The 25,907-nt window shown below is 48.0% G+C and overlaps 1 protein-coding gene across 1 annotated transcript in view; it reads left to right on the forward strand.

Moving 5' to 3' along the window:
• LOC131914549 (rab effector MyRIP-like) overlaps positions 1 to 25,907 on the forward strand; it is a 63,935-nt gene that overhangs the window by 19,061 nt on the left and 18,967 nt on the right. Inside the window, exons 8-9 of the mRNA XM_059267182.1 lie at positions 11,873 to 12,112; positions 25,555 to 25,749. Of these exons, the coding sequence (XP_059123165.1) occupies positions 11,873 to 12,112; positions 25,555 to 25,749 (435 nt within the window). The remainder of the gene's footprint in view (positions 1 to 11,872; positions 12,113 to 25,554; positions 25,750 to 25,907) is intronic.

Genomic DNA, 25,907 nt, shown 5'->3' on the forward strand with positions numbered 1-25,907 from the left:
CTACATATTGAGTTTCAGTCTAGCCTGGGCTAGATAATGAGATCCCTCCCCCATTTCAGAAAACAAACAGGGTGAAGAGATGGCTTGACAGTTCAGAGCACTCGCTGCTCTTAAAGAGGACCTGGATTCAGTTCCATCACCCACATGGCAGCTCACAGGTGCCTATAACTGCAGTTCCAGGGATCTGACGTCCTCTTTCTGAGCACCAAGGGCGCCTGCACACAAATGGTGCACATACAGACAGATAGTCACACACATACACATAAATTAAAAATTAAATAAAATCTAGCTCAATGGTATATCCCCAAAATGACCATGGGTGTACTTTGTGTGAGGTCATTTTTTTAGGTTTTCTATAGCTGTGGTGAAACATCATGATCAAAGCAACTTGGAGAGGAAAGGGTTTATTTACCTTCCACTTCCACATCACTGTTCATCACGGAAGTCAGGACAGGAACTCAGAGGGGCAGGAACCTGAAGACAGGAGCTGATGCAGAGACCATGGAGGGGCGGTGTTTACTGACTTGCTCAGCCTGCTTTCTTACAGAACCCAGGACTACCAGCCTAGGGATGGCACCACCTACAGTGGACTGGGCCCTCTCCCATCAATCACTAATTAAGAAAATGCCTTACTACAGACTTGCCTACAGCCTGATCTTATGGAGGCATTTTTTCAGTTGGGGTTTCCTTCTCTCAGATGACTTTGGCTTGTGTCAAGTTGACATCAAACCATCCAGCACAGCCACTTTTGTGTGTTCATATGCATACAGTACACTTAAATCTAACTCAGCAAGTCTGTCTGTGCTTGGCATCATGTTGCCCGTCTTCTTCTGTGACTCCCTAATTCCCAACAGTAAGTAGTACAGAGGGGTCGGCACACAACAGTCTGGGCATTCTGTGTGCAAAAGATTTCAGTAAGATAGTGTAAAGAGCAGAGGATCAGCCACCCAGAGTGCAGGCAAGAAGGAATACACTGTAGAAAGTTAGAAACCAGGAGTGGGGCGGTGGGTAGTTGGCAAGCGCAAGGGCCGAGTCTCGTCCCCAGAGCACATGTAAAAACCCAGGCCTGGTGGTGCAGACTTGTAATCCCTGTGCTGGGGACAGAGACTTCATATCTATGGGGCTTGCTGGAAGCAGCCTTGCCTACATAGCAGCCCCAGGCCAGTGGGAGACCCTGTTACACAAAAACAACAATAAACGCATTAAAAGTCAGTCTTTGGGGAAGATGGTAATGGTCTTTTTAATTAGGTGTATGTGTGTCTGTGAGTTTAGGCTGGTAATTAATTGTGAATGCAGCGGCCAGACGTGGGTGTTGGGAACCAGATTCTTGTCCTCTCCAAGAGCAATAAGCGCTCTTAATCGCTGAGCTACCTCTCCAGTCCTCAAATCCGGCTCTGTGTGGGCACCTCCTGCCGTTCACGGACGATTCGAAGCAATGGTGCTGATAACAAACTTTTTCAAGGGGCCAAGTGGCTTCCAAACCCCACTCAGGATGCCACTGGTTCATCCTTTCCCAAGGCGATGGACATTTAAAGATTTGGTCCATACTTCTGGGCTTCAGACAGTCACACGGAATGTCGCCATGCAAATTTAAAGACTTGTCAAATGAAGCTCTCAGACCTCCTAGCTGTTTACATAGTCATGACAGTGTATGGGTGGGTATGTTTTGCACATGTCACCAACAATGTCACTGTTAGTCTGTTCAGTTTCTGCCAAGTCTATGTGAAAAAAAAAAAATCTTTTTAGTTAACATTTGCATAGTTTCCACTGAGATGTTTCTTCCCAGATTTTAAAACTGTTCACATTTTTTAATGTGAAAAATGCATTTATATGTTTTATCTGTCATCTTACTCAGCTATTTATCTTTTATTTTGATGTTTTGAGACAGGGTCTGGAACTCACTGTGTAGACCAGGTTGGCTTCAAATCCATAGAGATCCTCCTGCTTCTGCCTCCCAAATGCTGAGATTAAAGGTGTGCGCCACCACACCCAGCTCAAGTACATTTTACAAAGAAGTTGTTTTTTGTCTCAATAACAGTGTGGTTGGGGCTGGGTGTGTGGCTCACTTGGCAGAGTACTAGCGTAGCTTGCTTAAGGAACTGGGTTCTGTCCCCAGCACCACACTAAAGAGGCATGTTGACACATGCCTGCGATCCCAGCAGTTGATAATCGGGTGCAAGATCATCTCAACTACATAGTAAGTTGAGTTCAAGGCCAGCTTGGGCTACATGAGACCCTGCTATTTGTCTTCTTTATTGTTTTATTATTTAATGACATAAATTCTCAAGCTTATACATTTTTTCTACCTTTTTCATGATGCTGTACAGGTTTGTATTTTTGCATTGATCTGTTTGGCTCATGTAGACTTTACTTTTCTGAGTGTGAAGTAAGAGCCCGGCTTATTTTCAAATTACTCCTTTGTTTCCAAATCATTCTTATGTCATCCCCCATGTGTCTGCTGACATCAGGTGCCTTCTTCAATAGGCATGAAGTTATTTTATTACCATTCATCTGTACAAATCCTACTGTTTTCATTATAAATTCCTTACAGTACATGTTGCTGTCTGGTGGATAGTTGTGCATGTGCGTGTGTGTGCGTGCGTGTGTGTGTGTGTGTGTGTGTGTGTGTGTGTGTGTGTCAGTCCCTTCCCACCCTGTCTTGTTTTGGTTGATACTTACATCATTTTCTAAAACTCTCTTGGCATCTCTCAGCTCTTCACTCATATAATTGGTTTCTTAAAATCTGTTCAATTTGCAAAAAAAAAAAAAAAGTTTTCTTGGATTGCGCTGAATATATGCGTACACTTAGGAATAATTTATGTCTCTGTAATATTGAGCTTTTCCATCCAGGATTGTGTGGCACTTGTAAAGTTTTTATACTTTTGTTCAAAGCCCTCATACTTTTCTTGTTAAGTAATGTCTAATTTACATTTTAATGATGCTGTAAGTGAGAATTTCTTTATCTGTTACATGTTCAGATTAGCTCCTGTTGTAGAATGGTACTGACTTTATGCCTTATAACCTAGTACTCTAATGGATCTTTTGTTAATTCTGCTAGTTATTCATGTGGAGTTCTTAGCTATTCTAATTATCTACAATAATGAACTCATTTGTACCAGCAAGTGCTCCACCACAGAGCTATCTCCCCCTCCTTCTCTTCCCCCTCCTTCTCTTTCTCCTAGGAACTCCTCTGTTTTGAGACAGACCCTCATTAAGTTGCTCAGGTGGGCCTTGAACTCACTCTCTGCCTTCAGTCTCCTAAGTAGCTGGGATTGTAGACCACTTCGCTCAGCCCAGCCACATTTCAGTCTTTTCCTTTCCATCTTTACACTCATTCCTTTCTCCTGTCTTGTTGCAGTGGTGATAGTCCTTGCTCACTGTGAAGTAACAGGATCTGGGAACTTCCTGTCCTTGGTGACCCGCCCCAGTGGTTCACAGTGGGGTCTGCCACTCCAGGGGTTCACAGTGGGGTCTGCCGCTCTAGGGATTCACAGTGAGGCCTGCAGCTCCAGGGGTTCACAGTGAGGTCTGCCACTCCAGGGGTTCACAGTGGGGTCTGCAGCTCCAGGGGTTCACAGTGAGGTCTGCAGCTCCAGGGGTTCACAGTGAGGTCTGCCACTCCAGGGGTTCATAGTAGGGTCTGCCAGGGGTTCACAGTGGGGTCTGCCAATCCAGGGGTTCACAGTGAGGTCTGCCACTCCAGGGGTTCACAGTGGGGTCTGACGCTCCAGGGGTTCACAGTGGGGTCTGCTGCTCCAGGAGTTCACAGTGGGGTCTGCCAGGGGTTCACAGTGAGGTCTGCCAATCCAGGGGTTCACAGTGAGGTCTGCCATTCCAGGGGTTCACAGTGGGGTCTGCCGTTCCAGGGGTTCACAGTGGGGTCTGCTGCTCCAGGGGTTCACAGTGGGGTCTGCCGCTCCAGGGGTTCACAGTGGGGTCTGCTGCTCCAGGGGTTCACAGTGGGGTCTGCCGCTCCAGGGGTTCACAGTGGGGTCTGCTGCTCCAGGGGTTCACAGTGGGGTCTGCCGCTCTAGGGGTTCACAGTGGGGTCTGCTGCTCCAGGGGTTCACAGTCAGGTTAACCGCTTGCTTCCAGTTGAGTAGCTTTTATCAAAACCAAGAAGCCTTTCCTAGAGCCCTAAATGATGTAATCAGGAATGGGGTTTGGTTTGGGTTTGTAAGACAGGGTCTTCTCACCGTGGAGCCCAGGTGGCCTGGAACCCACTGTGGCCCAGGCTGACCTTAACTCAGAGCAGTCCTTCAGCCTTAGCTCTCAAGTGCTGTGATTCTAAGTGTGAGGCCCCATGCCTGGCCAGTTAGTTATCTTCTATAATCTATTCATATTGTTAATCACATTAATATATGTCTTAATTTTGAGTTGACTTAGCATTTGTTATATATGATTCTCTAGATCATGACTTCTGTCTGAAAGAACTGAATCCCATTCGTATGCTAACTTGCTGAGTTCACTGTTAGCTTCTAAGAATGGTTGGACACAAGCCTGGAGACAAGGCTCAGCAATTAGGAGTGTTTATTGCTCTTGCACAGGACCCAGGTTCAAATGGCTCTCAAATGCCTGTAACTCCAGCTCCACAGAATCTAATGCCCTCTTCTGGCCACCACAGGCACTGCACCCACACACGCATACCCACACATAGGCACATGATTAATTTTATTTCTATGTAGCACATGAAGGAATTGAAAGCGAGGCTTATTCTCAGATGAGAAAGCACAAGACTCAGCTATGTTTGATTGCTGTTGATTTGTTGTGTGGCATGCATTAATCTGCCATTTCTGAACCAAGAGTTGAGGTTGGCGGAGTACCGAAGAGAAGAAACCAAAAATGATTCTACTTACAAGGAAGAGAACAGCTGGATCTACCTGCCTGTTTTCCTGACCATTCTTATGGGTTTTGTGTTTAATGAGAAATTCTCCTTTTACTGAAAACAAGCTGATTTCTGTTCCTTTTTGGCTCGGTAGAGTGCCATCCTTTTGTGGGTCTGCCCACAGTTTGGGAAGATGATTTGGCAAGGTTGTGTAAGGCTGTTTGCCAAACACCATTTTAACATGGAAGCTGGCTGGTGAGTTGCACTGGTGGGAACTTGAGGGTCACTGGCGGCTGCTGTTTTAGCTTCCTGCAATGATTTATTTTTGGTTGTACTCATTTGTGGAGCTGTTTTCTTGGGGCAAATTTGGTTCCATCCAGCATTCTAGGTCCTAATTATTCTCTAAAAATGTGTTAAGAATCTTGGACCTACAAAATAGCTCAGCATGTAAAGGTGCTTGCCGCCAAGCCTGATGACCTGAGTTGGATCCCCAGAACCTAGATGTGGAATGGGGAAACTGACTCCCACAGGGTCCTCTGATCTCACATGTGTGCTGAGACATGTGAATGCCCACATGCCTACATATACACACAATACATACATTAGTAAATAAATGCAAAAGAATCTTACCATATGAGCAGCTAGTAATCTTTGTATATCTAATAACAGATAAATATTCCTGTATTTACTATACTGTTCATAGAAAACACAAAAAATAAAATCTAATAATAAGAAAAGGGAAATGGGGGTGAGATGGGGTAGTTCAGAAAATGGATAAGGCGGGTCCTGGTAAAGCTGGTGTGACCAGACGCCTTCCACAGAGGATGGATGGAACTCCATATTTGCCGAGCCCCCACCACCACAAAATCATTGGGCACAGGATTTTCCATACTTACCTTTTGGAACAAGATGATGGCAAGAACATGTCTAGGAAGTGAGATCCCATTGAATCACCCCCTTCTTAATCCTTGTTGTGCGTGGGCCATCTTGACACTAGGGTTGATCGTAGGCAGAAAGTGGGGGAGTGATGGTGGACCCTTTCGAGAACCCATGAGTTCTGTAGAAGCCATCTCCCCCTTGACTGAGTGGAGAACAGTCTTCATAGCCACAGGACCTCAGGGCTCTGCCTGTCTCCACCTCTCCAGCACCAGGAGCACAGGCATGCACAGCCTGGCTTTACATGGCTCTGGGATCAAATCCAGGTCTCCATATTTGTGCAGCAAGCATTTTGCAGACTGAGCGGTCTCCCCAGCCCCTTGGAATGCATTCTTTAAGCTTCCTTCTGCTGACATCATCTGTCCGTCTCCACCAGTCAGGCCAGGGCTGTCCTGGGTCCCATCAAACCCTCACCTGAGTGGCACATGTTGTAAACTCCCTGGGGCAGGCATGGTGGCACTCTGTACCTTTACGTCCCAATGGCCAGTACAGGATTCAGCACACAGTAGGCACTCAATCCATCTTTGCTGAATGTGGGCCCAAATCATCGTTAACTAATTCTTGTATTTTCATGTGATAGGCAGACATGAACCGTGGTAACTTTTTCAGCCCTGTAAAGGAGTGCTTCATGGTGTAAGCAGCAGAAGAATGTTTCTCTGGGTAGAGCTCCATGCCTTCACCTGCTGTTCAACTCCACATTCTGGCTCAGACATATTTTCTCCTTTGCTCCAAGCTCTCTACTCTCCTATCCTGAGCCTTATTCTTCTAATGACACCAAGCCATTCTCTACACCTCAGATCTTGAGTCTTCCTGCTTCCTCCTGAGTAGTGTCTGACCCCACACTTACATATGGAAATGTTCTCATCTTCCCTAAGCCTGCTCAGAGCACATTCCTCCCTGCTATTCTCACATCCCAGGCAAAGGAACTCTTCCTTCCCTAGTGCCCACAGAGCATCGGTCATCTCACGAGGTCCTCAGGGCTGATTCTTACTCAGGACTAGGAAACAAAGGGGCATCTCAATGGTTCCTCTTTCTTTTGAGTCAATGTTTCAGAATTTCTGTTTCATAGATTTTGTTGTAAACATCCTCATGTAGACATCTGCCTTAGATTATCTGGTTACAGGCTGTACCGAGTAGAACTGATGCACAGACATCACAAAGGCTAGAGCAGTCTGACAGGCATGCGCGCCACAAAACAAGAGCCAGTTGTCTGGTTCACACTGCACCGTGCTGAGGGTGAGGCCCTTCCTGTTAGGAGACTGGGAAAGAAATACAATATCTACTTTTTGAGCTTTATTAATAGTGTTGGTAATGTTCACTCATCAGTGCTTGAGTCTGAGAAAGTGCACCTAAGACAACTGACTGAGGAAAACCACAGGTCTTCCTTAGCCATATTGTTCTGCCTCTGTTATCAGGGTTCAGGCGACTCTCCACTCCCTCACTGTTGCCAGGGTCCAGGTGGCTCTGCACTCCCTCACCGTTGCCAGGCTCCCTCCACTCCAGGTCCCTCTTCTGAGCTGTCTGACAACTGTGAAGAGCTCTTCTTCTGTCCCATCAGTGTTCTCTTTGCTCTGATGGAAAAAAATTGAATTCCCGGCTGTGTGCATCAAAAGGCAGAATGGGATGACTCTCATGAGTGAGTCATCCTGCTGGGTGACTCCATTCTCCTGTTTGTTAACTTGGTCTATTTTAGCAGATTCTACTCTCCTTCAGTTTACTATTTTAGTCTATTTTTGCTCCATCAGAAATAATGGGTGAAAAGTGATGGTAAGTAACTATGGTAGATAGAGAATAGAACATGTTTCAAGATAAGAAAAAGATTACGAAGATCCTGTTGCAGATTTTAGGTTTGTAAAATGCCCAGTGACTGCGTTGTGATTACAAAATAGAGTGTGTTTGATTCCATTTGAAAAATAAGTAAATTTTCCCTTTGTTCTTTAGAGAGAATGAGAGCTGTGAAATACCAAGCCTTAAAAATAGATAGAATGACTCCCCAAGGGACGTCAAAAGACTAAAATGAGCCCATGAGACCCAGATGGCATGCTATGTTACCGATATAGGGACATTTCAACCCTTCAGAATATCTATATTATTCTTTGACAATCTCATACATGTATACAATGTATCTCAATCCTAACTACCCTCAACTCCTCCCTCCCACTCTCCTGGATACCTCCCTGCACATTCCCCTCCCACCCTGAATCCTCTTCCCACCCCACCCCTGTTTTAATCCAGAGTTCCATTAGTGCTTCCTGCTGCAGTGCTGGCTGGTCTTGTTGACTTGCTTTTGTGCAGGTAACCACAGCTGCAGTGGGTTCCTGAGTGCAGTGGTCACAGGCTCACGAGTGCAGTGGTCACAGGCTCATGAGTGCAGTGGACGAGTGCAGTGTTCACAGGCTCATGAGTGCAGTGGTCACAGGCTCACAAGTGCAGTGGTCACAGGCTCATGAGTGCAGTGGTCACAGGCTTATGAGTGCGGTGGTCACAGGCTCACGAGTGCAGTGTTCACAGGCTCATGAGTGCAGTGGTCACAGGCTCACGAGTGCAGTGTTCACAAGTGCATGAGTGCAGTGGTCACAGGCTCACGAGTGCGGTGGTCACAGGCTCACGAGTGCAGTGGTCACAGGCTCACGAGTGCAGCGGTCACAGGCTCACGAGTGCAGTGGTCACAGGCTCACAAGTGCGGTGGTCACAGGCTCACGAGTGCAGTGTTCACAGGCTCATGAGTGCGGTGGTCATAGGCTCACGAGTGCAGTGTTCACAGGCTCATGAGTGCGGTGGTCACAGGCTCACGAGTGCAGTGGTCACAGGCTCACGAGTGCAGTGGTCACAGGCTCACGAGTGCAGTGGTCACAGGCTCACGAGTGCAGTGTTCACAGGCTCATGAGTGCAGTGGTCACAGGCTCACGAGTGCAGTGTTCACAGGTGCATGAGTGCAGTGGTCACAGGCTCACGAGTGCAGTGTTCACAGGTGCATGAGTGCAGTGGTCACAGGCTCACGAGTGCAGTGTTCACAGGTGCATGAGTGCAGTGGTCACAGGCTCACAAGTGCAGTGTTCACAGGCTCATGAGTGTGGTGGTCACAGGCTCACGAGTGCAGTGGTCACAGGCTCATGAGTGCAGCGGTCACAGGCTCATGAGTGCAGTGGTCACAGGCTCACGAGTGCAGTGTTCACAGGCTCATGAGTGCAGTGGTCACAGGCTCACGAGTGCAGTGGTCACAGGCTCATGAGTGCAGTGTTCACAGGCTCACGATTGCGGTGGTCACAGGCTCACGAGTGCAGTGTTCACAGGTGCATGAGTGCAGTGGTCACAGGCTCACGAGTGCAGTGTTCACAGGCTCACGAGTGCAGTGTTCACAGGCTCACAAGTGCAGTGGTCACAGGCTCACGAGTACAGTGGTCACAGGCTCACGAGTGCAGTGTTCACAGGCTCACGAGTGCGGTGGTCACAGGCTCACGAGTGCAGCGGTCACAGGCTCACGAGTGCAGCGGTCACAGGCTCATGAGTGCAGTGGTCACAGGCTCATGAGTGCAGTGGTCACAGGCTCACGAGTGCAGTGGTCACAGGCTCATGAGTGCAGTGGTCACAGGCTCACGAGTGCGGTGGTCACAGGCTCACGAGTGCAGTGTTCACAGGTGCATGAGTGCAGTGGTCACAGGCTCACAAGTGCAGTGTTCACAGGCTCATGAGTGTGGTGGTCACAGGCTCACGAGTGCAGTGGTCACAGGCTCATGAGTGCAGCGGTCACAGGCTCATGAGTGCAGTGGTCACAGGCTCACGAGTGCAGTGTTCACAGGCTCATGAGTGCAGTGGTCACAGGCTCACGAGTGCAGTGGTCACAGGCTCATGAGTGCAGTGTTCACAGGCTCACGAGTGTGGTGGTCACAGGCTCACGAGTGCAGTGTTCACAGGTGCATGAGTGCAGTGGTCACAGGCTCACGAGTGCAGTGTTCACAGGCTCACGAGTGCAGTGTTCACAGGCTCACAAGTGCAGTGGTCACAGGCTCACGAGTACAGTGGTCACAGGCTCACGAGTGCAGTGTTCACAGGCTCACGAGTGCAGTGTTCACAGGCTCACGAGTGCAGTGTTCACAGGCTCACGAGTGCAGTGTTCACAGGCTCACGAGTGCAGTGGTCACAGGCTCACGAGTGCAGTGGTCACAGGCTCACGAGTGCAGTGGTCACAGGTTCACGAGTGCAGTGGTCACAGGCTCACGAGTGCAGTGGTCACAGGCTCACAAGTGCAGTGGTCACAGGCTCATGAGTGCAGTGGACGAGTGCAGTGATCACAGGCTCATGAGTGCAGTGGTCGCAGGCTCACGAGTGCAGTGGTCGCAGGCTCACGAGTGCAGTGGTCACAGGCTCATGAGTGCAGTGGTCATGCCACGTTCAGAAGATGGAGTTCCACATCCCTTCTCCTCACCCAGGCTTACATTCTTCTCCCCCCTTCTTCCATGATATCCCCTAAGCTTTTGGGGGGAGAGGGTGGACATTTAGAGAGAATGGACATTTCAGTACACATCTGCACAACCAAAAACCAAGAACACAGTAAGAGCCACAATCTTCATGGCCTCCTGGGGTCCCCACCCCCTACCCCACCTCACCCCATCCCCACCTGTAAGAGTCACATTCGTAGAAGGAGTTTAACATTTAATCACCAAGTAGAAAGCAGGACCAGGAGGTGTGGTATTTAACTAATGGAGGTATAGTTACTGGGGTATGACAATGTGGCTCACACATGCGCACGGACCCTGCCCCATCAGTTCTGGAATACTCATCTTGCCTTTTTTCTTTTGAGCTGGATGATGGCAGCACTTGAAGTCCCAGCTCAAGCACTGCTTCTGCAGGGAAACCTTCCCTGTCTATTTATGAGACATGCAGGTCCCTACACACTGTCCTCTGCAGGGTTCCTTCATTGCTTCCCCTGTATACTATCCTCTCTGCACCTAAAAGCACCTTGAATCCATGAAGAAGGTTTTGGTCTCTTCTGCCAGGAGGTGGCTGGTGGGAGAACCAGGCAAGCTTGCCCAGCCGGACTGCTGCCAGTTTGGGAGCACAAGAGACCTGAGAATGAAAAAGAATGAATTTGGGGCTGGGGAGATGGCTCAGCTGATACAGTGCTTGCCTTACAGTAGGTAGGAGGATCTGAGTTCAACCCCAGGATTTAAAAAAAAAAAAAAGGAAGGAAGAAAGAAGCCAGGTATGGGTGCATGCCTGGAGTCCTGGTGTTCTGGGGCCAGACAGTTGGGTCCCTGGGGCTTGCCTACTTTGTGAGCTCCAGGCAAGTGAGAATTGGACCCAAGGAGGTAGTCAGAGCTAACCCAGGGCAGAGGTGCACAGGCAGGGAATTCCAAATCTCAGAATAGAAGTCTCAGGGAAGGGAATAAAGTAGAGACCTGTGGAGCTCCAGGCACGTGAGAGAGGTCCTGTCTCAAAAACAAACAGGGTAAGCTGTAACTAAGTGTGGTGGTTTGAATAAGAATGGCCCCTATGGGCTAACATACTTGAATGCTTAGTCCCCAGGGAGTGGCGATATTTCAACTGATTAGAAGGATTCAGAGCCTTGTTAGAGGATGTGTGTCACTGAGAGTAGGCTTTGAGGTCTCAAATACTCAAGCCTATTCAGGGCCCAGGCTCTCTCACACACTCTCTGCTTGCTGATCAGGATGCAGCCCTCACCTACTTCTCCAGCACCTGCATGCACACTGCCTTGCTTCCTACCATGATGATAACAGATTAAGCCTCTGAAACTGTAAGCTAAACCCAATTAAATGCCTTCTTTTATAAGAGTTGCTTTGATCATGGTTCTCTTCACAACAATAGAACAGTGACTAAGACACTAAGGAGCAATAGCTAAAGTTGTCCATGGTTCATATACAACCCACCCACATACACAAAATCATAGATTCAAACACTATTCTAAGTGTGATGCTCATCTACCTAAACTCTTTACCTAAGTGTTGAATATGTTAAAGAAAGCCTAAGCAAAGTGGAAATCAAGCAGGGAAAGTGGTCGCTGCCCTGGGCTTCCTCCACCTGGGGGTTGTTGTGGACAGCCGCAGCCAACTCCTCAGAGGAACCTTTATCTCCTGATCTGGTTCCACACAGGTGTCAGACAACATGTCAGAGACAGACATCAGCATCGAGGCTCAGAATTCCCGGACCAGCACAGACTCTGCAGAGGAGAAGCTGAGAAACAGATTGTATGAATTAGCCATGAAAATGAGCGAAAAGGAGACTTCTTCTGGGGAGGATCAGGAGTCTGAGCCCAAGACTGAACCCAAGAACCCGAAGGAAAGCCTCTCCTGTGAGGAGAACAGCCAGGGTGTCCAAGAGGAGCTAAAGAAGGTAAGTGCCAGGAGACACGTGCAGACATCGCTGCAGCTGCAGTGTGTGTGTGTGTGTGTGTGTGTGTGTGTGTGTGTGTGTGTGTGTGTGTGTTTGTATAGAGATGTTCTGGGCCTCAGAAAGCTTCCTCTACAGTATTCAGCCCATGTACTCAAGAGAGAAAAAAAGAACTGTCCCAGTCCTTGCCAGGAACAAGGAAGGAATCAAGGAAGTCATCCACACCATGTCTCCCGCTGTCCTTCATCTTTGAGTCTTCCATCCCATGACCTTCCCTGTTCCCATTGAGCAAAAGCATGTCATCCTCTTCCTTTCTTTTTGCCCATGGTTTGGGATTATGCACTATCCCCTCTTTAAAGCAGCGAAGAGACTTCTATCCATGGTACAGGAGCTTTGTGTTGGAAGTGGCCATCTGGACTCTGGCTGTGCCATTTTTAGATCCCAATTTGCTTATTTCAGCCCGATTCCTTTTCAAACCAATTTTATATGGGATCCCTGTGTTTAAACAGGTTGGTCCTGTTCTCAGGATCTCAAAACCCAATCCCTGGGTCTTCAGCCCCAGACTCCTTCTCTTCCTTACAAGCAAACCTGAGCTCCTAGGTACGTGGTTTGAGAAGCATGGACGATAAGCCAACCCCCAGCAGAAAGGGGTCACAGATGGCCCCCATTCCACTCTGCCTCTGCCCTCTGTGCCGGCTTTCTCTCTAAAGCTTCTCAAAGCTTGTTGATACTGAATATCCCTGTCTGCCACCAATGAAGGGAAGAGAGTAACATGTTGAGTATCCCCTTGGTATGTTGTAGATAGATATATAGATGATAGGTAGGTAGACAGATTGATTGATGATGGATAGATAGATGGTAGATGAATGCTAGGTGATAGGTAGATGATAGATTGGTAAATGATAGACAGACAGACAGACAGATTGATTATGGGGAGTCTCTGCAAACTCCACGGCCAGCAGAGTAATGATCTATGTGAACCAAGAAGGAAATCCAGTTCAACACCACTCAGTAGTCAGTGTTGGTTCAAGCTTCTAGAACCAACAGTTTATTGTAGCTATATTTAAGCACAGCACACTTTTGGAAAAAAAGTTTTCTGATGATAATTAACTCAATCCTGTGTGTACAACAAAACTTAAGACATGTTTACATTGGAACTCTTTACAAAGTACACATTATCTCTTCCATAAAGATAGTTCTGTTGACTGAGAAACAATGCTCAAGGTAAGGGTCTAGGGAGAATGACTGAGATAAACATAGAAGTCTGTGGGAGTCAGGTGTGGCCTGGCCCTGCAGATAGCACAGAGGTCACAGAGACTGTTGTACAGTACATGTGACATTTCCCATAAGAGTGGGTTCTGTTGACTGAGAAACAATGCTCAAGATGAAAGTCTAGGGAGGGAGAGTCGGGGACAAACAATCGTCTGTGGCAGTCAGGTGTGGCCTGGCTCTACAGTAGCGGGTAGCGGGTCACCAGGCTACTGACTCCACCCATTCCTCCCAGGTGGAAAGCAGATTATCTGTCTCTTCTGTTGAAGAAACAGCACTGCATGTTTAACACTCCTGCTCTCCCTAGTGCTTGGCTGTGAGCACAAGGACCTTGTGCCCTCTACAGATAATAGATTGATAATAATGATAGATTGGTAGATGATAGATACAATAAATAGATGATTGATTGATTGATAAATTAGATTATTAGATAACAGACAAGCTCATTAAATAACCCTTTGATATAGTTGCAGCTGATTTTGCAGATGGGGAAACTGAGCCTGGGTTATCAAGGCCTGCATCTAGGGTCAGGGCTGAGGATGCATCACAAACCCTGACCTCAAATCTTGAGCTCCCCTCTTTGTATCAGGCCACCTCTTCGTTAGCTCCAATAGGATTCTATCCCCCAGCACCTAGGGCTCTTGTGTTTCACATTTGAGAGGTGGTTCCAGTAGAGACTCATCGCTCAGGTCTTTTCCCTATTCTAAGGGTCCACCATGGAAGCTCACAGGTTCCTGCTGCCCCTCATGCATGTGTGAAGGAGCTCCCTACTCTGCTAGGCAGCTGAACCAGCTGAACCACTGCTGTAGAGGAGATAGGAGCACAGTGATGACAGATGGTCAGCACAGGCCCTGGGGGAAGTAGAGATTGTCACGTGATGTCTGTCTAACAGTGGCTCCATAGCCTGTTGGCTTTTCAGCCTAGTGGTCCCAAAGCTCTAAGGAAAACTTGTGCTAGACCAGCAGGCAAGGCATGCTGAGATGAGGTGCCTGCTGCCACCTTCACCAGTCAACTGGGATCATCTCCTCTGGCACGCCCACTTGTCTGCATGCACTCCCAGGAATAATGTGCAGGAAAGGAAGGGCCACTGGGGGAGTAGCAAGGCCCTCCTCCCGCCGTGCTCAGCTACAGTTAGACGCCCAAGTGTATAGGCTCCTCGGAGTTCAAGTCTGTCCCCCAATTTACCAAAAGTGCATGAAGATTCAACCAGTTATCATTTTAAGAATATGAAAATCAATACCTGAAAACAACAAAAAAGAATACGTTTCCCCCAGCAGGCAGGACAACTGGAGAGCAAAAATACAGATTTACAGAGCGAATATTATCTAAGCGTAGAGATGTGCTATGCAGGGATGGGTTCTGGGCTTAGAGCGTTTTGTTTTGTTGTTTTGCAAACTCGACTTAGGCTGATGTCTTGGCTCATTACTGCTTTCAGGCCCCTGGTGTCCTTTCTTGCCTGTCCACCAACCCTCACATCTTCGTTGGTCTCCTATGGTTCCTGACCCTTCCGGACCCTCCAATCCTTTCCCCACTCAGCAGCCCAGCTACCCTGCTGTCACAGTACTTGTTCTCAGCATGTCAACAAGACTGTGTCTGTCTGTCTGTCTTATTTTTAACTTGATTCCTAGGATCCAGCCCAGGTTTTTATTGTTGATTGGATAAACACATCTTGTCCTCGTTTGTAGGACAGGGATAATCATACCGCCTTTCAGAGTTTCAAGGCTTGAATTATGCAGCGTAAGCTTCGTGAACAGCAGGAGCTCAGCAAATGTTAATTAGCATATCCCCTGTAACAAGCTTCAGGAAAATCAACTTCACAAAATACTGTCCATCTGCTGGGGCTGAGAATGGTGAGCTCAACGCCTTGCAGCCCACAGATGGGGTCTGTGTCCACAGCTGGTGCCCTTCGTGATGTACAGAATGTCAGTGTGGCGGGGGGCACTGCATGGGCTGAACCCCAAGTTCCCATTTTTAAGGTCAATGTAGCTGACATCTCCCATGATCCAGTCACTACCAGTCTCCACAACACACACACACACACACACACGCACACGCACACGCACACACGCGTACACACGCACACTTTAGACCTCACAGGGACCTCCCCCTGTTGCATCTGTCCCTGCTTCCCTAGAGCCGACCTACAGGCATGCAAGACTGTGACACTAGTGCCAGTTTGGTGACTTTAATGCAACTTTTTCTGTAGAACTTAGGGTTTCTGGGTCCTGCCCAACAGCAGCAGAACCCCTTTAAAAGCATGGTTTACTGCCATGCTTGGAGTCAGACCCCAGCAGTGGGTAGATTTACCCCTCAGCTGGCCTGAATGGTTCATTTTGGCTGGGTGTAAGTGGACCAGTGCTGATTGAGAAACTGCTGAAGAATGAGCTTGTAGATCCTGGGGTCAGTCCCCAAACCTTGTGGCAATTAGTTGTACAAAAGGGTCGTGCTGCTTCTTTGAGTGGTGCTCTGGTCCCTCAGACCCCATTGGTCAGCCTTCCAAACTGTGGTGCTTGGAGCCTGGGAATGAGCACCGGCTTTCCCAGCTCTGGGCAGGGGCCACCCAGTGCTTCCAGGAGAACATCCTGGCCGGGTGGTTCTCGGAACGACTTACCTCTAGGGAGTGGCACTCCTGAAAAAGGACTGCGCAGAAAAGCCAGGGACTGGCCTGAGTCTAAGGCAACATTTCAGTAGCCAAATCCCCTACACATGCCCTACTGTACCCAATTCCTTCTGGAACCCTCCTGGCTCCAGAATTCTGTGGTCCCATATGTGTCGTGACACATGTTACCATGGACAGTGGTATCACCTATCATTTCCTGATAGGAATATCATTTACAATACTGCTTCTTGAAGACCCAAGTTAGCAGACTCTTGCATTAGAGACCAATTTGCATATCCATTGTCCTGGGACATCTTAATTGAAGGCATCTTAGTTTATTATCACAAGTAGCTGAGTTGTGTTTTATTTTTATGAGAGGGTCTTAGCCCAGCAGACCTCTCCCACATATGTAGTAGGCATGGAGATTTGACTAAGTTAATAAGAAACTGATGTCAGGACTTGAAAGATGGCTTCACAGTTAAGAGCACTGGATCTTCCAAAGGATCCAAGTTCAATTCTCAGTACTCACGTGGTGGCTAACAATGCCTGTAACTCCCATTACAGGGTACCTGATACTCTCTTCCGGTCTCTGTGAGCACCAGGCAGGCATGTGGTACTCAAATATGGGTGCAGATGAAACACTCACACACATAAAACATTTTATTGAAGGAGGAACAAATGGCCCACCGGTTCCACATGGACCTAGAATCCCAGTTAATGCTGGAGACAGAGCTCTGTTGACCATTGTCTCTGGGGTTCTCAGATGTAAGGTGCTGGTGATGAAATTTTTGTTGACGCCCTGCTGTTGATCTCAAGTATCACTATCCAAGTGTGCCTCGCCTTTGTGAAGTGAGTCACCATCACGTGAAGACACCAGGTGGCATTTTATGTCAGAAGCATGCCTTTAGCTTGACATAGGGATGAACAGAGTATTAGATGGTAGATATATACTACTCTGCCTATCAAGGAATTAACATGCCTCATTTCTAATTCTGTATAACTTCCACTTTAGAGAAACAGAGACTCTAGCCATCCAGCTCTTACCCATAGTGCTTGAGCAAGTGAGGTTTCCAATCACTCAGCATCATCCATGCCCAATGTGCCCTGCGGGGCAGGCAGAGGGACTGCCACTGGGCAGATAGGCAGAGTTCTGGCACTGTCCCCCATTATAGGGGCTTCAGAACAGTTTTCCCTTGAGGCGAACATGGACTGAGAATGAGAAAAAAAACCTTTTCCAGACCTCCAGTGCAGGCGCAGGCCTTCACCCTCTGAGTCACAGGGGTCGATGGAAAGGCTGTCATCCTAGCACAGCAGAAGGAGGCACAGGACAGGGAGGGTTTGAAGAGAGAACCAGACACGCTCTCAGAGCTTGTAAACAGAAAGAGCTAAACCTCAGATCCCTGGCTTGGAACCCTTGTTCCACAGAAGCCCCAAAACAAGATGCCCTGGGGAGGTAGCATGATGGGACATCAGAGGGTCAGGAAGGAAGGAGCACCTAGCAAAGCTAGCCAGAAATCTTTTCTGAGTTACGAAAACACAAAGCAAGCAAATTGTCATCTGAATTCCACAAGTTCACCATGGCATATGTGCATCCATATTCACACACACACACACACACACACACACACACACACACACACACACAGCAATAATAATAAAATAAAACATATCTTGAAATAAATTTTAAATGCAAGTTACAGTAGAGTGAGGCTCCTTTTGACTGACACACTGGATGGTTAAAAATAACAGTAAGTGATGTTGGTGAGAGTTCAGGAAAGCGAGCAGCATGACACACACAAAATGGTGTCAGCATTTATTAGCAGTGTGGTGACGTGGTACCCAGAGCAATCTAAGTGCACATGGCCAAGGACTCAGGAATTATTCTTCAGTCATTTATCTTATGAAGAATGGGGCACTGACTCAGGATGAATTCTAGGGTAGTTCATCAGGCATTGTGCATATGTTGGAAGCAACCTAAGTATCCACCAGCAGGGAGCCTTAGGGACGTGGAAGTTGAGGTCCAGAAGGCAGATGGACAGCGCCGCTAGAGCTGGATCAAGGTGATGAGTGTGATCCTGGCAAGTTGAGGTTTTGTGGTGTGCCCCATGCCTTTCGTTCCCTCCTCCATCTCCCCTTCTTCATTCTCCTCTTTTCCTCCTCCATCTTTTCCTCTTCCTCATCCTTTTCTCTATTGCTTCTCGCCTTCTCCTGTCACACACACCCCACCCCGCATCAACTAGAAGACTATCTTGTCTTCTGAAAGTGAGAGGGTAGAGAGAGGAGTTAGAGTTTCAAGCTTGTAGAAAGGATTATGGAAACAACTGGAAGAAATAGGAAGGTCCCTGGGGCAGCTGGGCTCCTGGGTGGAGCCGATGGGAACCTTCACATGAAGTGCATGTGTAAGAACACAGGAACCCTGAGCTCATATGAATACAGAATGGCAAATCCTTCCTGTCATGGCAGTCTGTAAATCCTTCCTGTGCAAAGGAGAGGTCTGTTCATGGCAGTCTGTTCACAAACCACACCCTACCCTTTATGTAATTACCCAGTCAGGCCCAAGTAGCTCTGGGGTTCGTGGGAGTCCTCTTTCCCCTCTTGGCCTGCTGGCCATCAGTCCAGGAGGGGACAGAGGCAGAAAGGGTGACAGAAAGCTTTGGTGGCCCAAGAGCATGAATGGAGACAGCCCTCTGGGAGACAGAGTTCAATGAGTCAGCTCAACTTTATTTCAGAGTATAAGGAATATAGAGGATTGGGGAGCTTGGGGACAAACCCTACTTTGCATTAAGTGGCACGCTCCTGTCGTAAGGCTTAGTATGTGGCAGTGGGGTCACAGCGGAGCTCCTAGCACAAGTCTTCTTAGCAGGGATCTGTGCCAAGGGTCAAGCTAAAGATGAATCCGGCATCTGGTTTAGAGACAGCTTCTAGACAGGGGCAGAGAGAGAGTAGGAAGGCTTGCTGGGAGGAAAGGAGTTCCATATTGCCAAGCTTGGAGAAAGCTGCCAGGCTATGGCAGACTGCGACTTCTAGCCTGCTAGCAATGTATTCCAATAGGGGTTTACATTGAACCCCCATTTCAAGAGTTTCTAATGAAGCCATGATTGATTTTTTTTCTGTGAACTAAAGATTGCATATGAATCTCAAAGAGGACCGAGAGGATGGAGGGAAGAAAGGGGGGCTAATTCCAACCATACTAAGAGCAAAGAAAAAATGTGAAGTTAACACTTAGCAAGAAAACTGCAGATCTCTGAGAATTGGAGCCATGTGCTGGAAGGAGAGGCAGCTTAGAGATGACTTCTTCCAAAATTAGGTTAGAAGTTCAATGTAATTCAGAACAGGAAATCAAACCAGATGTTAACATCCCCAGAAGACTCCCAACATCAAAATCATCTGATGGAGGAAAGTCAAAAATAGTGTAGAAATGTTTAGAAAAATTAAGGGAGGGTTGGAGAGGATTGCCTAGCAAGACATTGTGTATATGCTTTAAGGCCACAGTAACTAAATCCGTGAGGTATTAGGAAATAATCCACAAGTAGAGCCTAAAATATATTAAATGTAAATCATTTTACTTCATGATTCCTACTCATTCCCCAGCCTTAACTGAGAAAAAGATGCTGTGAGGCTTTTTAGCATGCAGTGAGGGGGGGCATGTGCGGTGCCGCCCCCCCCCACACACACCATGGCACACATGTGGAGATAGACTTGCAGAAATCAGCTCTCTCTGTGTGAGTCCCAAGGAACAGCTCAAGGCATCAGGTTTAACAGCAAGCCTCTTTAGCTGCTGAGCCATCTCGCTGAATTAAGAGCCATAATGGTTTTTTGTTGTGTTTTGGGGTTTTTGTTGTTGTTGTTTGTTTTCAGGTAACTGGCAATGGGAACCACTATTCACTTATTTAGGAAGGGTGTGGGGGACATGGGAGGAGAATGCACTCAGACTCTGATAAAAGAATGAATGTGTACCCCACTTTGCAGACCCCAGCAGCAAGCAGAGGCAGCAACAAAATGGAGATGGCTAACTTCTACAAGGAGTGGGGACCCAAAGCTGGAGGTTCAATCCCCACTCATGTACATTTGTTCAGCGAATTCTCACTAGGATGTTCTAAGAGCTGTAATGCATTGTGGGTAAAAGAGGACTGCTTCCTGGTTGTTGAACTCACCCTGATAACCAGGCAGGCGTGGGTATGTTTCCATGAAGAAGCTATAGAACTGAGATGAGGAAGTTTAGACAGGAAGTCCGGAGGATGGGTGCTGGATGGCAAGAACCTCTGGCCAAGTGGGTTGAACTGAGCCCGGGAAGGAACAGAACAAGGGCCAGGCAAAGATACCCAGGAAGGGTCAGTCTGGGAAGAAACAAGGTCACCCAGGCTGCTCTGGCCACCTCCTTACCCACTGAATATAGAGGGTGACTTTTCAGCCACCCTGGGTTTCTGCACATACCTTGGTGGTGGTGTGGCCACTGTGAGCGATACAGAAGCCTTAACAATCAGTTTCAATCACAGGTGACAGAGCAGCTGTCACACACAAGCAAGACAGATCAGTGGCCACGGTCACCTACTGGGCCAGGGAAGCAATTCCTGCCTGCCCTTCGCCTGCCTGAGATGACCGGGCCAAGGATGGCAGCCTCAGCGTTGGCCCATGGTTGAGAGTGCATGTGTACTGCTCCTGCCAAGGACCTGAGTTTGCTTCCCAGCACACACATTTGGTGGCCCACAACTGCCTGTAATTCAAGCTCCAAGGGTTCTGATTCCCCCTTGTGGGTTCCACAGCACCTGCACTCATGTGCACATACTACACATGGACACACAAACACATACATAATTAAAAATAGATCGGTTTTAATTTTTAAAAAAAGAACAAGCTGGATAGTGCCTGAAGAACTCCAGCTAAGGTTGTCCTCTGGCACACACACACACACACACACACACACACACACACGCACCCTTACATACATGCACACCTGTACACACCCCTCAGTTCTTCCTAGAGGTCAGCTCTCCTCTGATCTCTGATATGTGTGGTTGTATCTGCTTATTACATGTGCTAATTTATTAAGATCGTGTCCCAACTTCGTCACACATTTCTGTACTTTTGTCTTTCATGAAGTCTCTTCAGAGGCATGGGTCTGTCGGGGAACGCATTTTCATGGGTTTTTGGAGGTACTACCAAGGCCCTTATGTTCATGAGAACTGACACACACATTCTCTCAGCTCTTTGTGGGGACATGTGGAGTGTCTTTTCTTACCTTGGAAAAGGAGACAAATCCGTGAAATTCAGGCATTTGGGGACCAGTTTCCTTGCTTGTTGCTGTGCCAGTTGAAAGCATTTCACAGACAGAACCTGTAATTTGAGGCAGAAAGTGATGGGCAGACTCTGGTTCTAGGTTTTGCTGTGGCATGCATTCTTTTTCACTATGGTGAGTGTGTGCCGCTCAGCACTGGTGGGCTCAGGCCAGGAGTGCATCCCTGGATAGCTCTCAGCTGTGTTGTATGGCTTGGTCTCGCCTGGCCTTGTTGGTGGAGGCTGTAGAAAGACGGGGTTCCCTCCCCTTGACCCTTCTTTGGTTCATCTTTTGCTCACTGACCTGACTGCCCCTCAGAATTTTTTAAATTAGTTTTTATTTTATGTGTGTGAGTAGCTACAGGTACATAAGTGCACCATATATGTGTTGGGTACCCGTGGAGGCCAGAAGAGGGTGTTGGATCTGACGGGACTGGTGTTGCAGGCAGTTATGAACCACCAGTTAGGTGCTGCTGCTCAGCAGTGAGAGTTCTCAACTGATGAGTGACGAGCTGTCTCTCCAGCCCTGCGTCACTTTCTGCAAACACTGGGTCCAGGGACCTCTACCCATGGATACTGGAGTGGTGGGATGGTGGGAAGGGCACAGGCTTTGGGGACCAGGATTTCTAGGCTCACATTTCTCCTCTGTGCCTTCATCTTTAAAGATGGGATGAAAATACCCGCCTCGTAGGCTGAAGGCTGGAGGCTGGACGTGTCTACTAGACTATTCTGAATTCTGTCTCATGTGCTTCCTTTTTGGAAACCAAATTGCTCTTTCCTCTTTCTTTATGAAATGATATTAGCAAAGTCACTATTTGCAAGGATTGCTGATACATAGAAATATCTGGTGCCAAGAATGAACCCCCTCCCCGTGTGTGTGTGTGTGTGTGTGTGTGTGTGTGTGTGTGTGTATGTGTGTGTGTGTGTGTGTGTGTGTCTGCATCTCTCTGTCTCTGTATTTTTGTCTCTCCCTTTGTCTCTGTCTCTGTGTCTGTCTCTCTCTCGTGTGTGTGTCTGCATCTCTCTCTGTATCTGTCTCTCTCTTTGTGTCTGTCTGTCTGTCTGTCTGTCTGTCTCTCTCTCTCTCTCTCTCTCTCTCTCTCTCTCTCTCTCTCTCGTGTGTGTGTGTGTGTGTGTGTGTGTGTGTGTGTGTGTGTGTGTGTGTTTCTTCAGGTCCTATCTACCCTGATTTTTTTTTTTTAAACAGAGTGTCTCCTTGACCTGGGGCTTGCCCATTAAGCCCCAAGGATCTGCCTGTCTCCACCTCCCCAATAGGGGTTACACACCTGATTTTTCCTAAGTGATTTCTTAGGATCGAACTTAGGTTTTTACACTTGTAGGGCAAGTATTCGTTACCTGATCCATCTCCTGAGGCCCCACTATGTGACTCTCACAGGTCAGCCTCAGCCTCGCTGTGGTGAGTCAGGACGCAGCGTCTCCACAAACTTCTTTTACTACTTTATTAATGAATGACTGAGGCTGAGAGGCCTCAGAGTGTCCAGCCGTCCTGCCCCTATGCCACTGTGGTTCTGCTGAGGGTTCTCCCTGCAGGTCACCTCTGCATCCTGTGTGTGAGCTTCTCTGCCACATTGCTTGTGTGGCAAACATGGTGGATTTTGATATTTCTGTGGGGCTGCAACATAGTCTGAATCCCAGGAGCGAACACTTGGGCTCTCAGAGGTGACATCGGTCCTGGGGGCTCTGAGAGTGTGCCTCCCAGCAGGCACATCTCCTGGTGAATCAGCACCCTAAATCACCAGCCTCACCTAAGCTAAGGCGTGCTGGGATTTCATTTGTGTTCCTTGGGGGAGTCATGGGTATGTACCAGGCCCACAATACATTCATTGTTCCACTTCCGTCCCACTCTACTTCTTGGATGGCTAAAATGTTGGGTTTGGGTACACATTTGTGTGCAATTTCTATTCCAACTGTTGTTCCTGTGACCACAAGTGTCTGTGGGGCCAGCCTCCCTGGTCTGAGGAGCCCCCTGTTCATGAGTTGACCGCCTGCACGTGTTTGCCTCTTCCTTGACTGATGGCAAGACGGTTGAGTTTGATCCATCTTATAATTAATACCTGGAGGGATGTAGGTGGCTAGAATGATGCACCCTTTCTGGGCTCTCAAATCCTGCTTTGTTTGTTACATTCAGCCTGTTCTCCAGAGTCGTGTATAACAGATGCTAAAGAAGCCCTTAGCTTCTTATTCCTGCTGAAAACAGGGCTCCCTGCCAGCCACTCCTGAACATCTACCTCTCTTCATCAAAACCCTGTCCATTGCTGAGAATAACTTTTATGGCAAACTTTCGGAACGTCATCTTGATTGGTCACTCTACACGAGGCAGGACAGGATGTTTGCACAAGGAGCAGTTAGCTGTGGAAGTCCCCCAGTGACTCTGGCTAAGCCAGTGAGTGACCAGAGATCGGGTCAGGTGTCCTGCTCCTCTCATTAAGGACAGTCCATTAAGTCCCTGTTAGCTCAACTTCCCCACCCCCACCTCCACCCCAGGTCCAAGGAAACCGGCCACTTCCAGGTCATCAACAGGGGAGTTGCACTTAGATTCCAGCTTGCACTTCCCAGTGGGCATCAACTGGAACTCCAAACAACAGAATTTCTTTTGTTATTACCATTGGTGTTGGTTTGATTTAGGTCATTTTCCTCAATTGAAGTCTAGTTCCTTCTGATGTGGTCCAGGTCTTTAAACCCTTGACCTGGCAAGTGAAATATGAGGTCCCCTCCCCCAACAGAGAAAACCCACCTCAAACTGCATGACAAGTAAGTCTACCCTGGAGGGCCAGGACAGTGAGTTAGTGTGACAGGCAGTCAGGGTGGGGTCAAGGCAGGCCAGGAGGGCAAGGACTTGCTCCATTTCCTTCACTGCCTCACCCCTTCACTCAAAGCTCTCACCTCCGAACTCTCTGCTGCCTTTGTTGAAGGGGAAGTGTTGCCCAAAGCCTCCTCTAATGAGGCAGGATCAGAAGTAGAATCTATTCCATGAGCAGCTTTTTCCAAAATCAAGCCTGGGGGCTGGGGGATTACTCAGTGGTTAAAATGTTTGTCACACACACAGCAAATGTGAGGACTGGGGTTTGAATGCCCAGGAGTGGACAGAGTGACCTTCCTGTAACTCCAGCTTCCAGAAGCTGGACACAAGGGATCCCCAGAATAAGCCGAGTAGAGAAACTGGTAGTGTCAGAAAGCTCAGGGTTCAACTGGGAGACCCTGCCTCGGTGAGTAAGGTGGCGAGCATGTGGTCAAGAAAGATTCCCAGTGTCAACCTTGGGCCTCTGCACACCTGCACATGGGCACCCACAGACATGCACAACATATATGAGTGGGTGGACTTTTCTAGAAAGTAGTTGGCCTCCTCTTTAGACTCAGTGATCTGTCACAGGACCAGCCATAGCTGCAAGGGAAGCTAGGAAATATTGCTTCCTGTTTACCCCGAGAGAGGAGAACGAGAGGCCGGCTTGAGCTCCATGTGTGAGCTAGCTCACAGCACCTACCGAGCCTCCGAAGAGTTCTCTGTTGGTACTCTCATTGTATGGATGACTACAATAAGTTCTAGAACTGAGGAGTGGCCTGGCTAAGGTCCCATAATAGACAAAGCTAGAGTCTGGCCTGGGCTCCTAACTCCACATACAGAAAGCACCCTCAGGACCACACTGTAGATGCTATTTCACATGGTTGTGAATAAAGTGATATTGAGAAAATAAGATATCATCTAGGAAATAAAGTAATTGATAATAAAGACAAAGCACAGATAGCTTCCCCTCAAGCTCTGCCTACTCCCGCCATCCCTGTGACCCTGGGGTTATTCACTGTAAGTCACCAAATCAAAGCCGAGTCACACCAGCCCTCCTCTAGGTTCCCTGGTGCTATGTAAATTCTTTTATTTTCTAGATTTATTCTGTTAGTGTGTATGAATATTTTGCCTGTGACCAGAGAAGTCAGAAGAGGGCATTGAATCCCCTGAAACTTTGCAGATGATTGTGAGCTACCATGTAGGTGCTGGACGTTGAACCCTGGTCCTGTTAAGAGCAGCCAGTACTCTTAACCACTAAGCTATCTCTTCAGATTTCTTTAACATCCTACTCTTTCAGTAGGGGTGTGTGTGTGAGAGAGAGAGAGAGACAGAGAGACAGAGAGACGGAGAGATGGAGAGACAGAGAGAAAGAGAAAGTGTAAGTATGTATGTTATTACAGACTTGACCTCATGATGGGTGCCAGGATAATGTAGAACTTCTGTGTCTTTGTTAATGTGCTGTTCTTGTCTTCTGTCCCCTTCTGTTATTGGACCAAACAGAAGTGTTCTGCTGTTTCTCTCTGCAACATCTCCACAGAAGTCCTGAAGGTCATCAATGCTACCGAGGAGCTGATTGCGGAGTCTGCAGGGCCCTGGGAGATCCCCCCAGTACCAACTGACAGAGACATGGGGATGTTTCCTCTTGGGACAGACCAAGTGAGACTGGACAAGCAGCTGACTTCCTTGGAAGAAAACGTAAGAGGGTGTGAATGTGCTAGTGAGGGTGAGTGTGTGTGAAGGAGAGAACAGTAGCTGCTCCCAAATCATGCAAGGACGTGAACCCCCACTGTGGCCAGTGTGTCCTTGGGGAAAGTCTGCGGCAGGGCTCCCCAGAAGCAAGGATGAAGTCGGGA

Source organism: Peromyscus eremicus, chromosome 7, assembly GCF_949786415.1.
Source record: "Peromyscus eremicus chromosome 7, PerEre_H2_v1, whole genome shotgun sequence".
Classification (NCBI taxonomy): Eukaryota; Metazoa; Chordata; class Mammalia; order Rodentia; family Cricetidae; genus Peromyscus; species Peromyscus eremicus.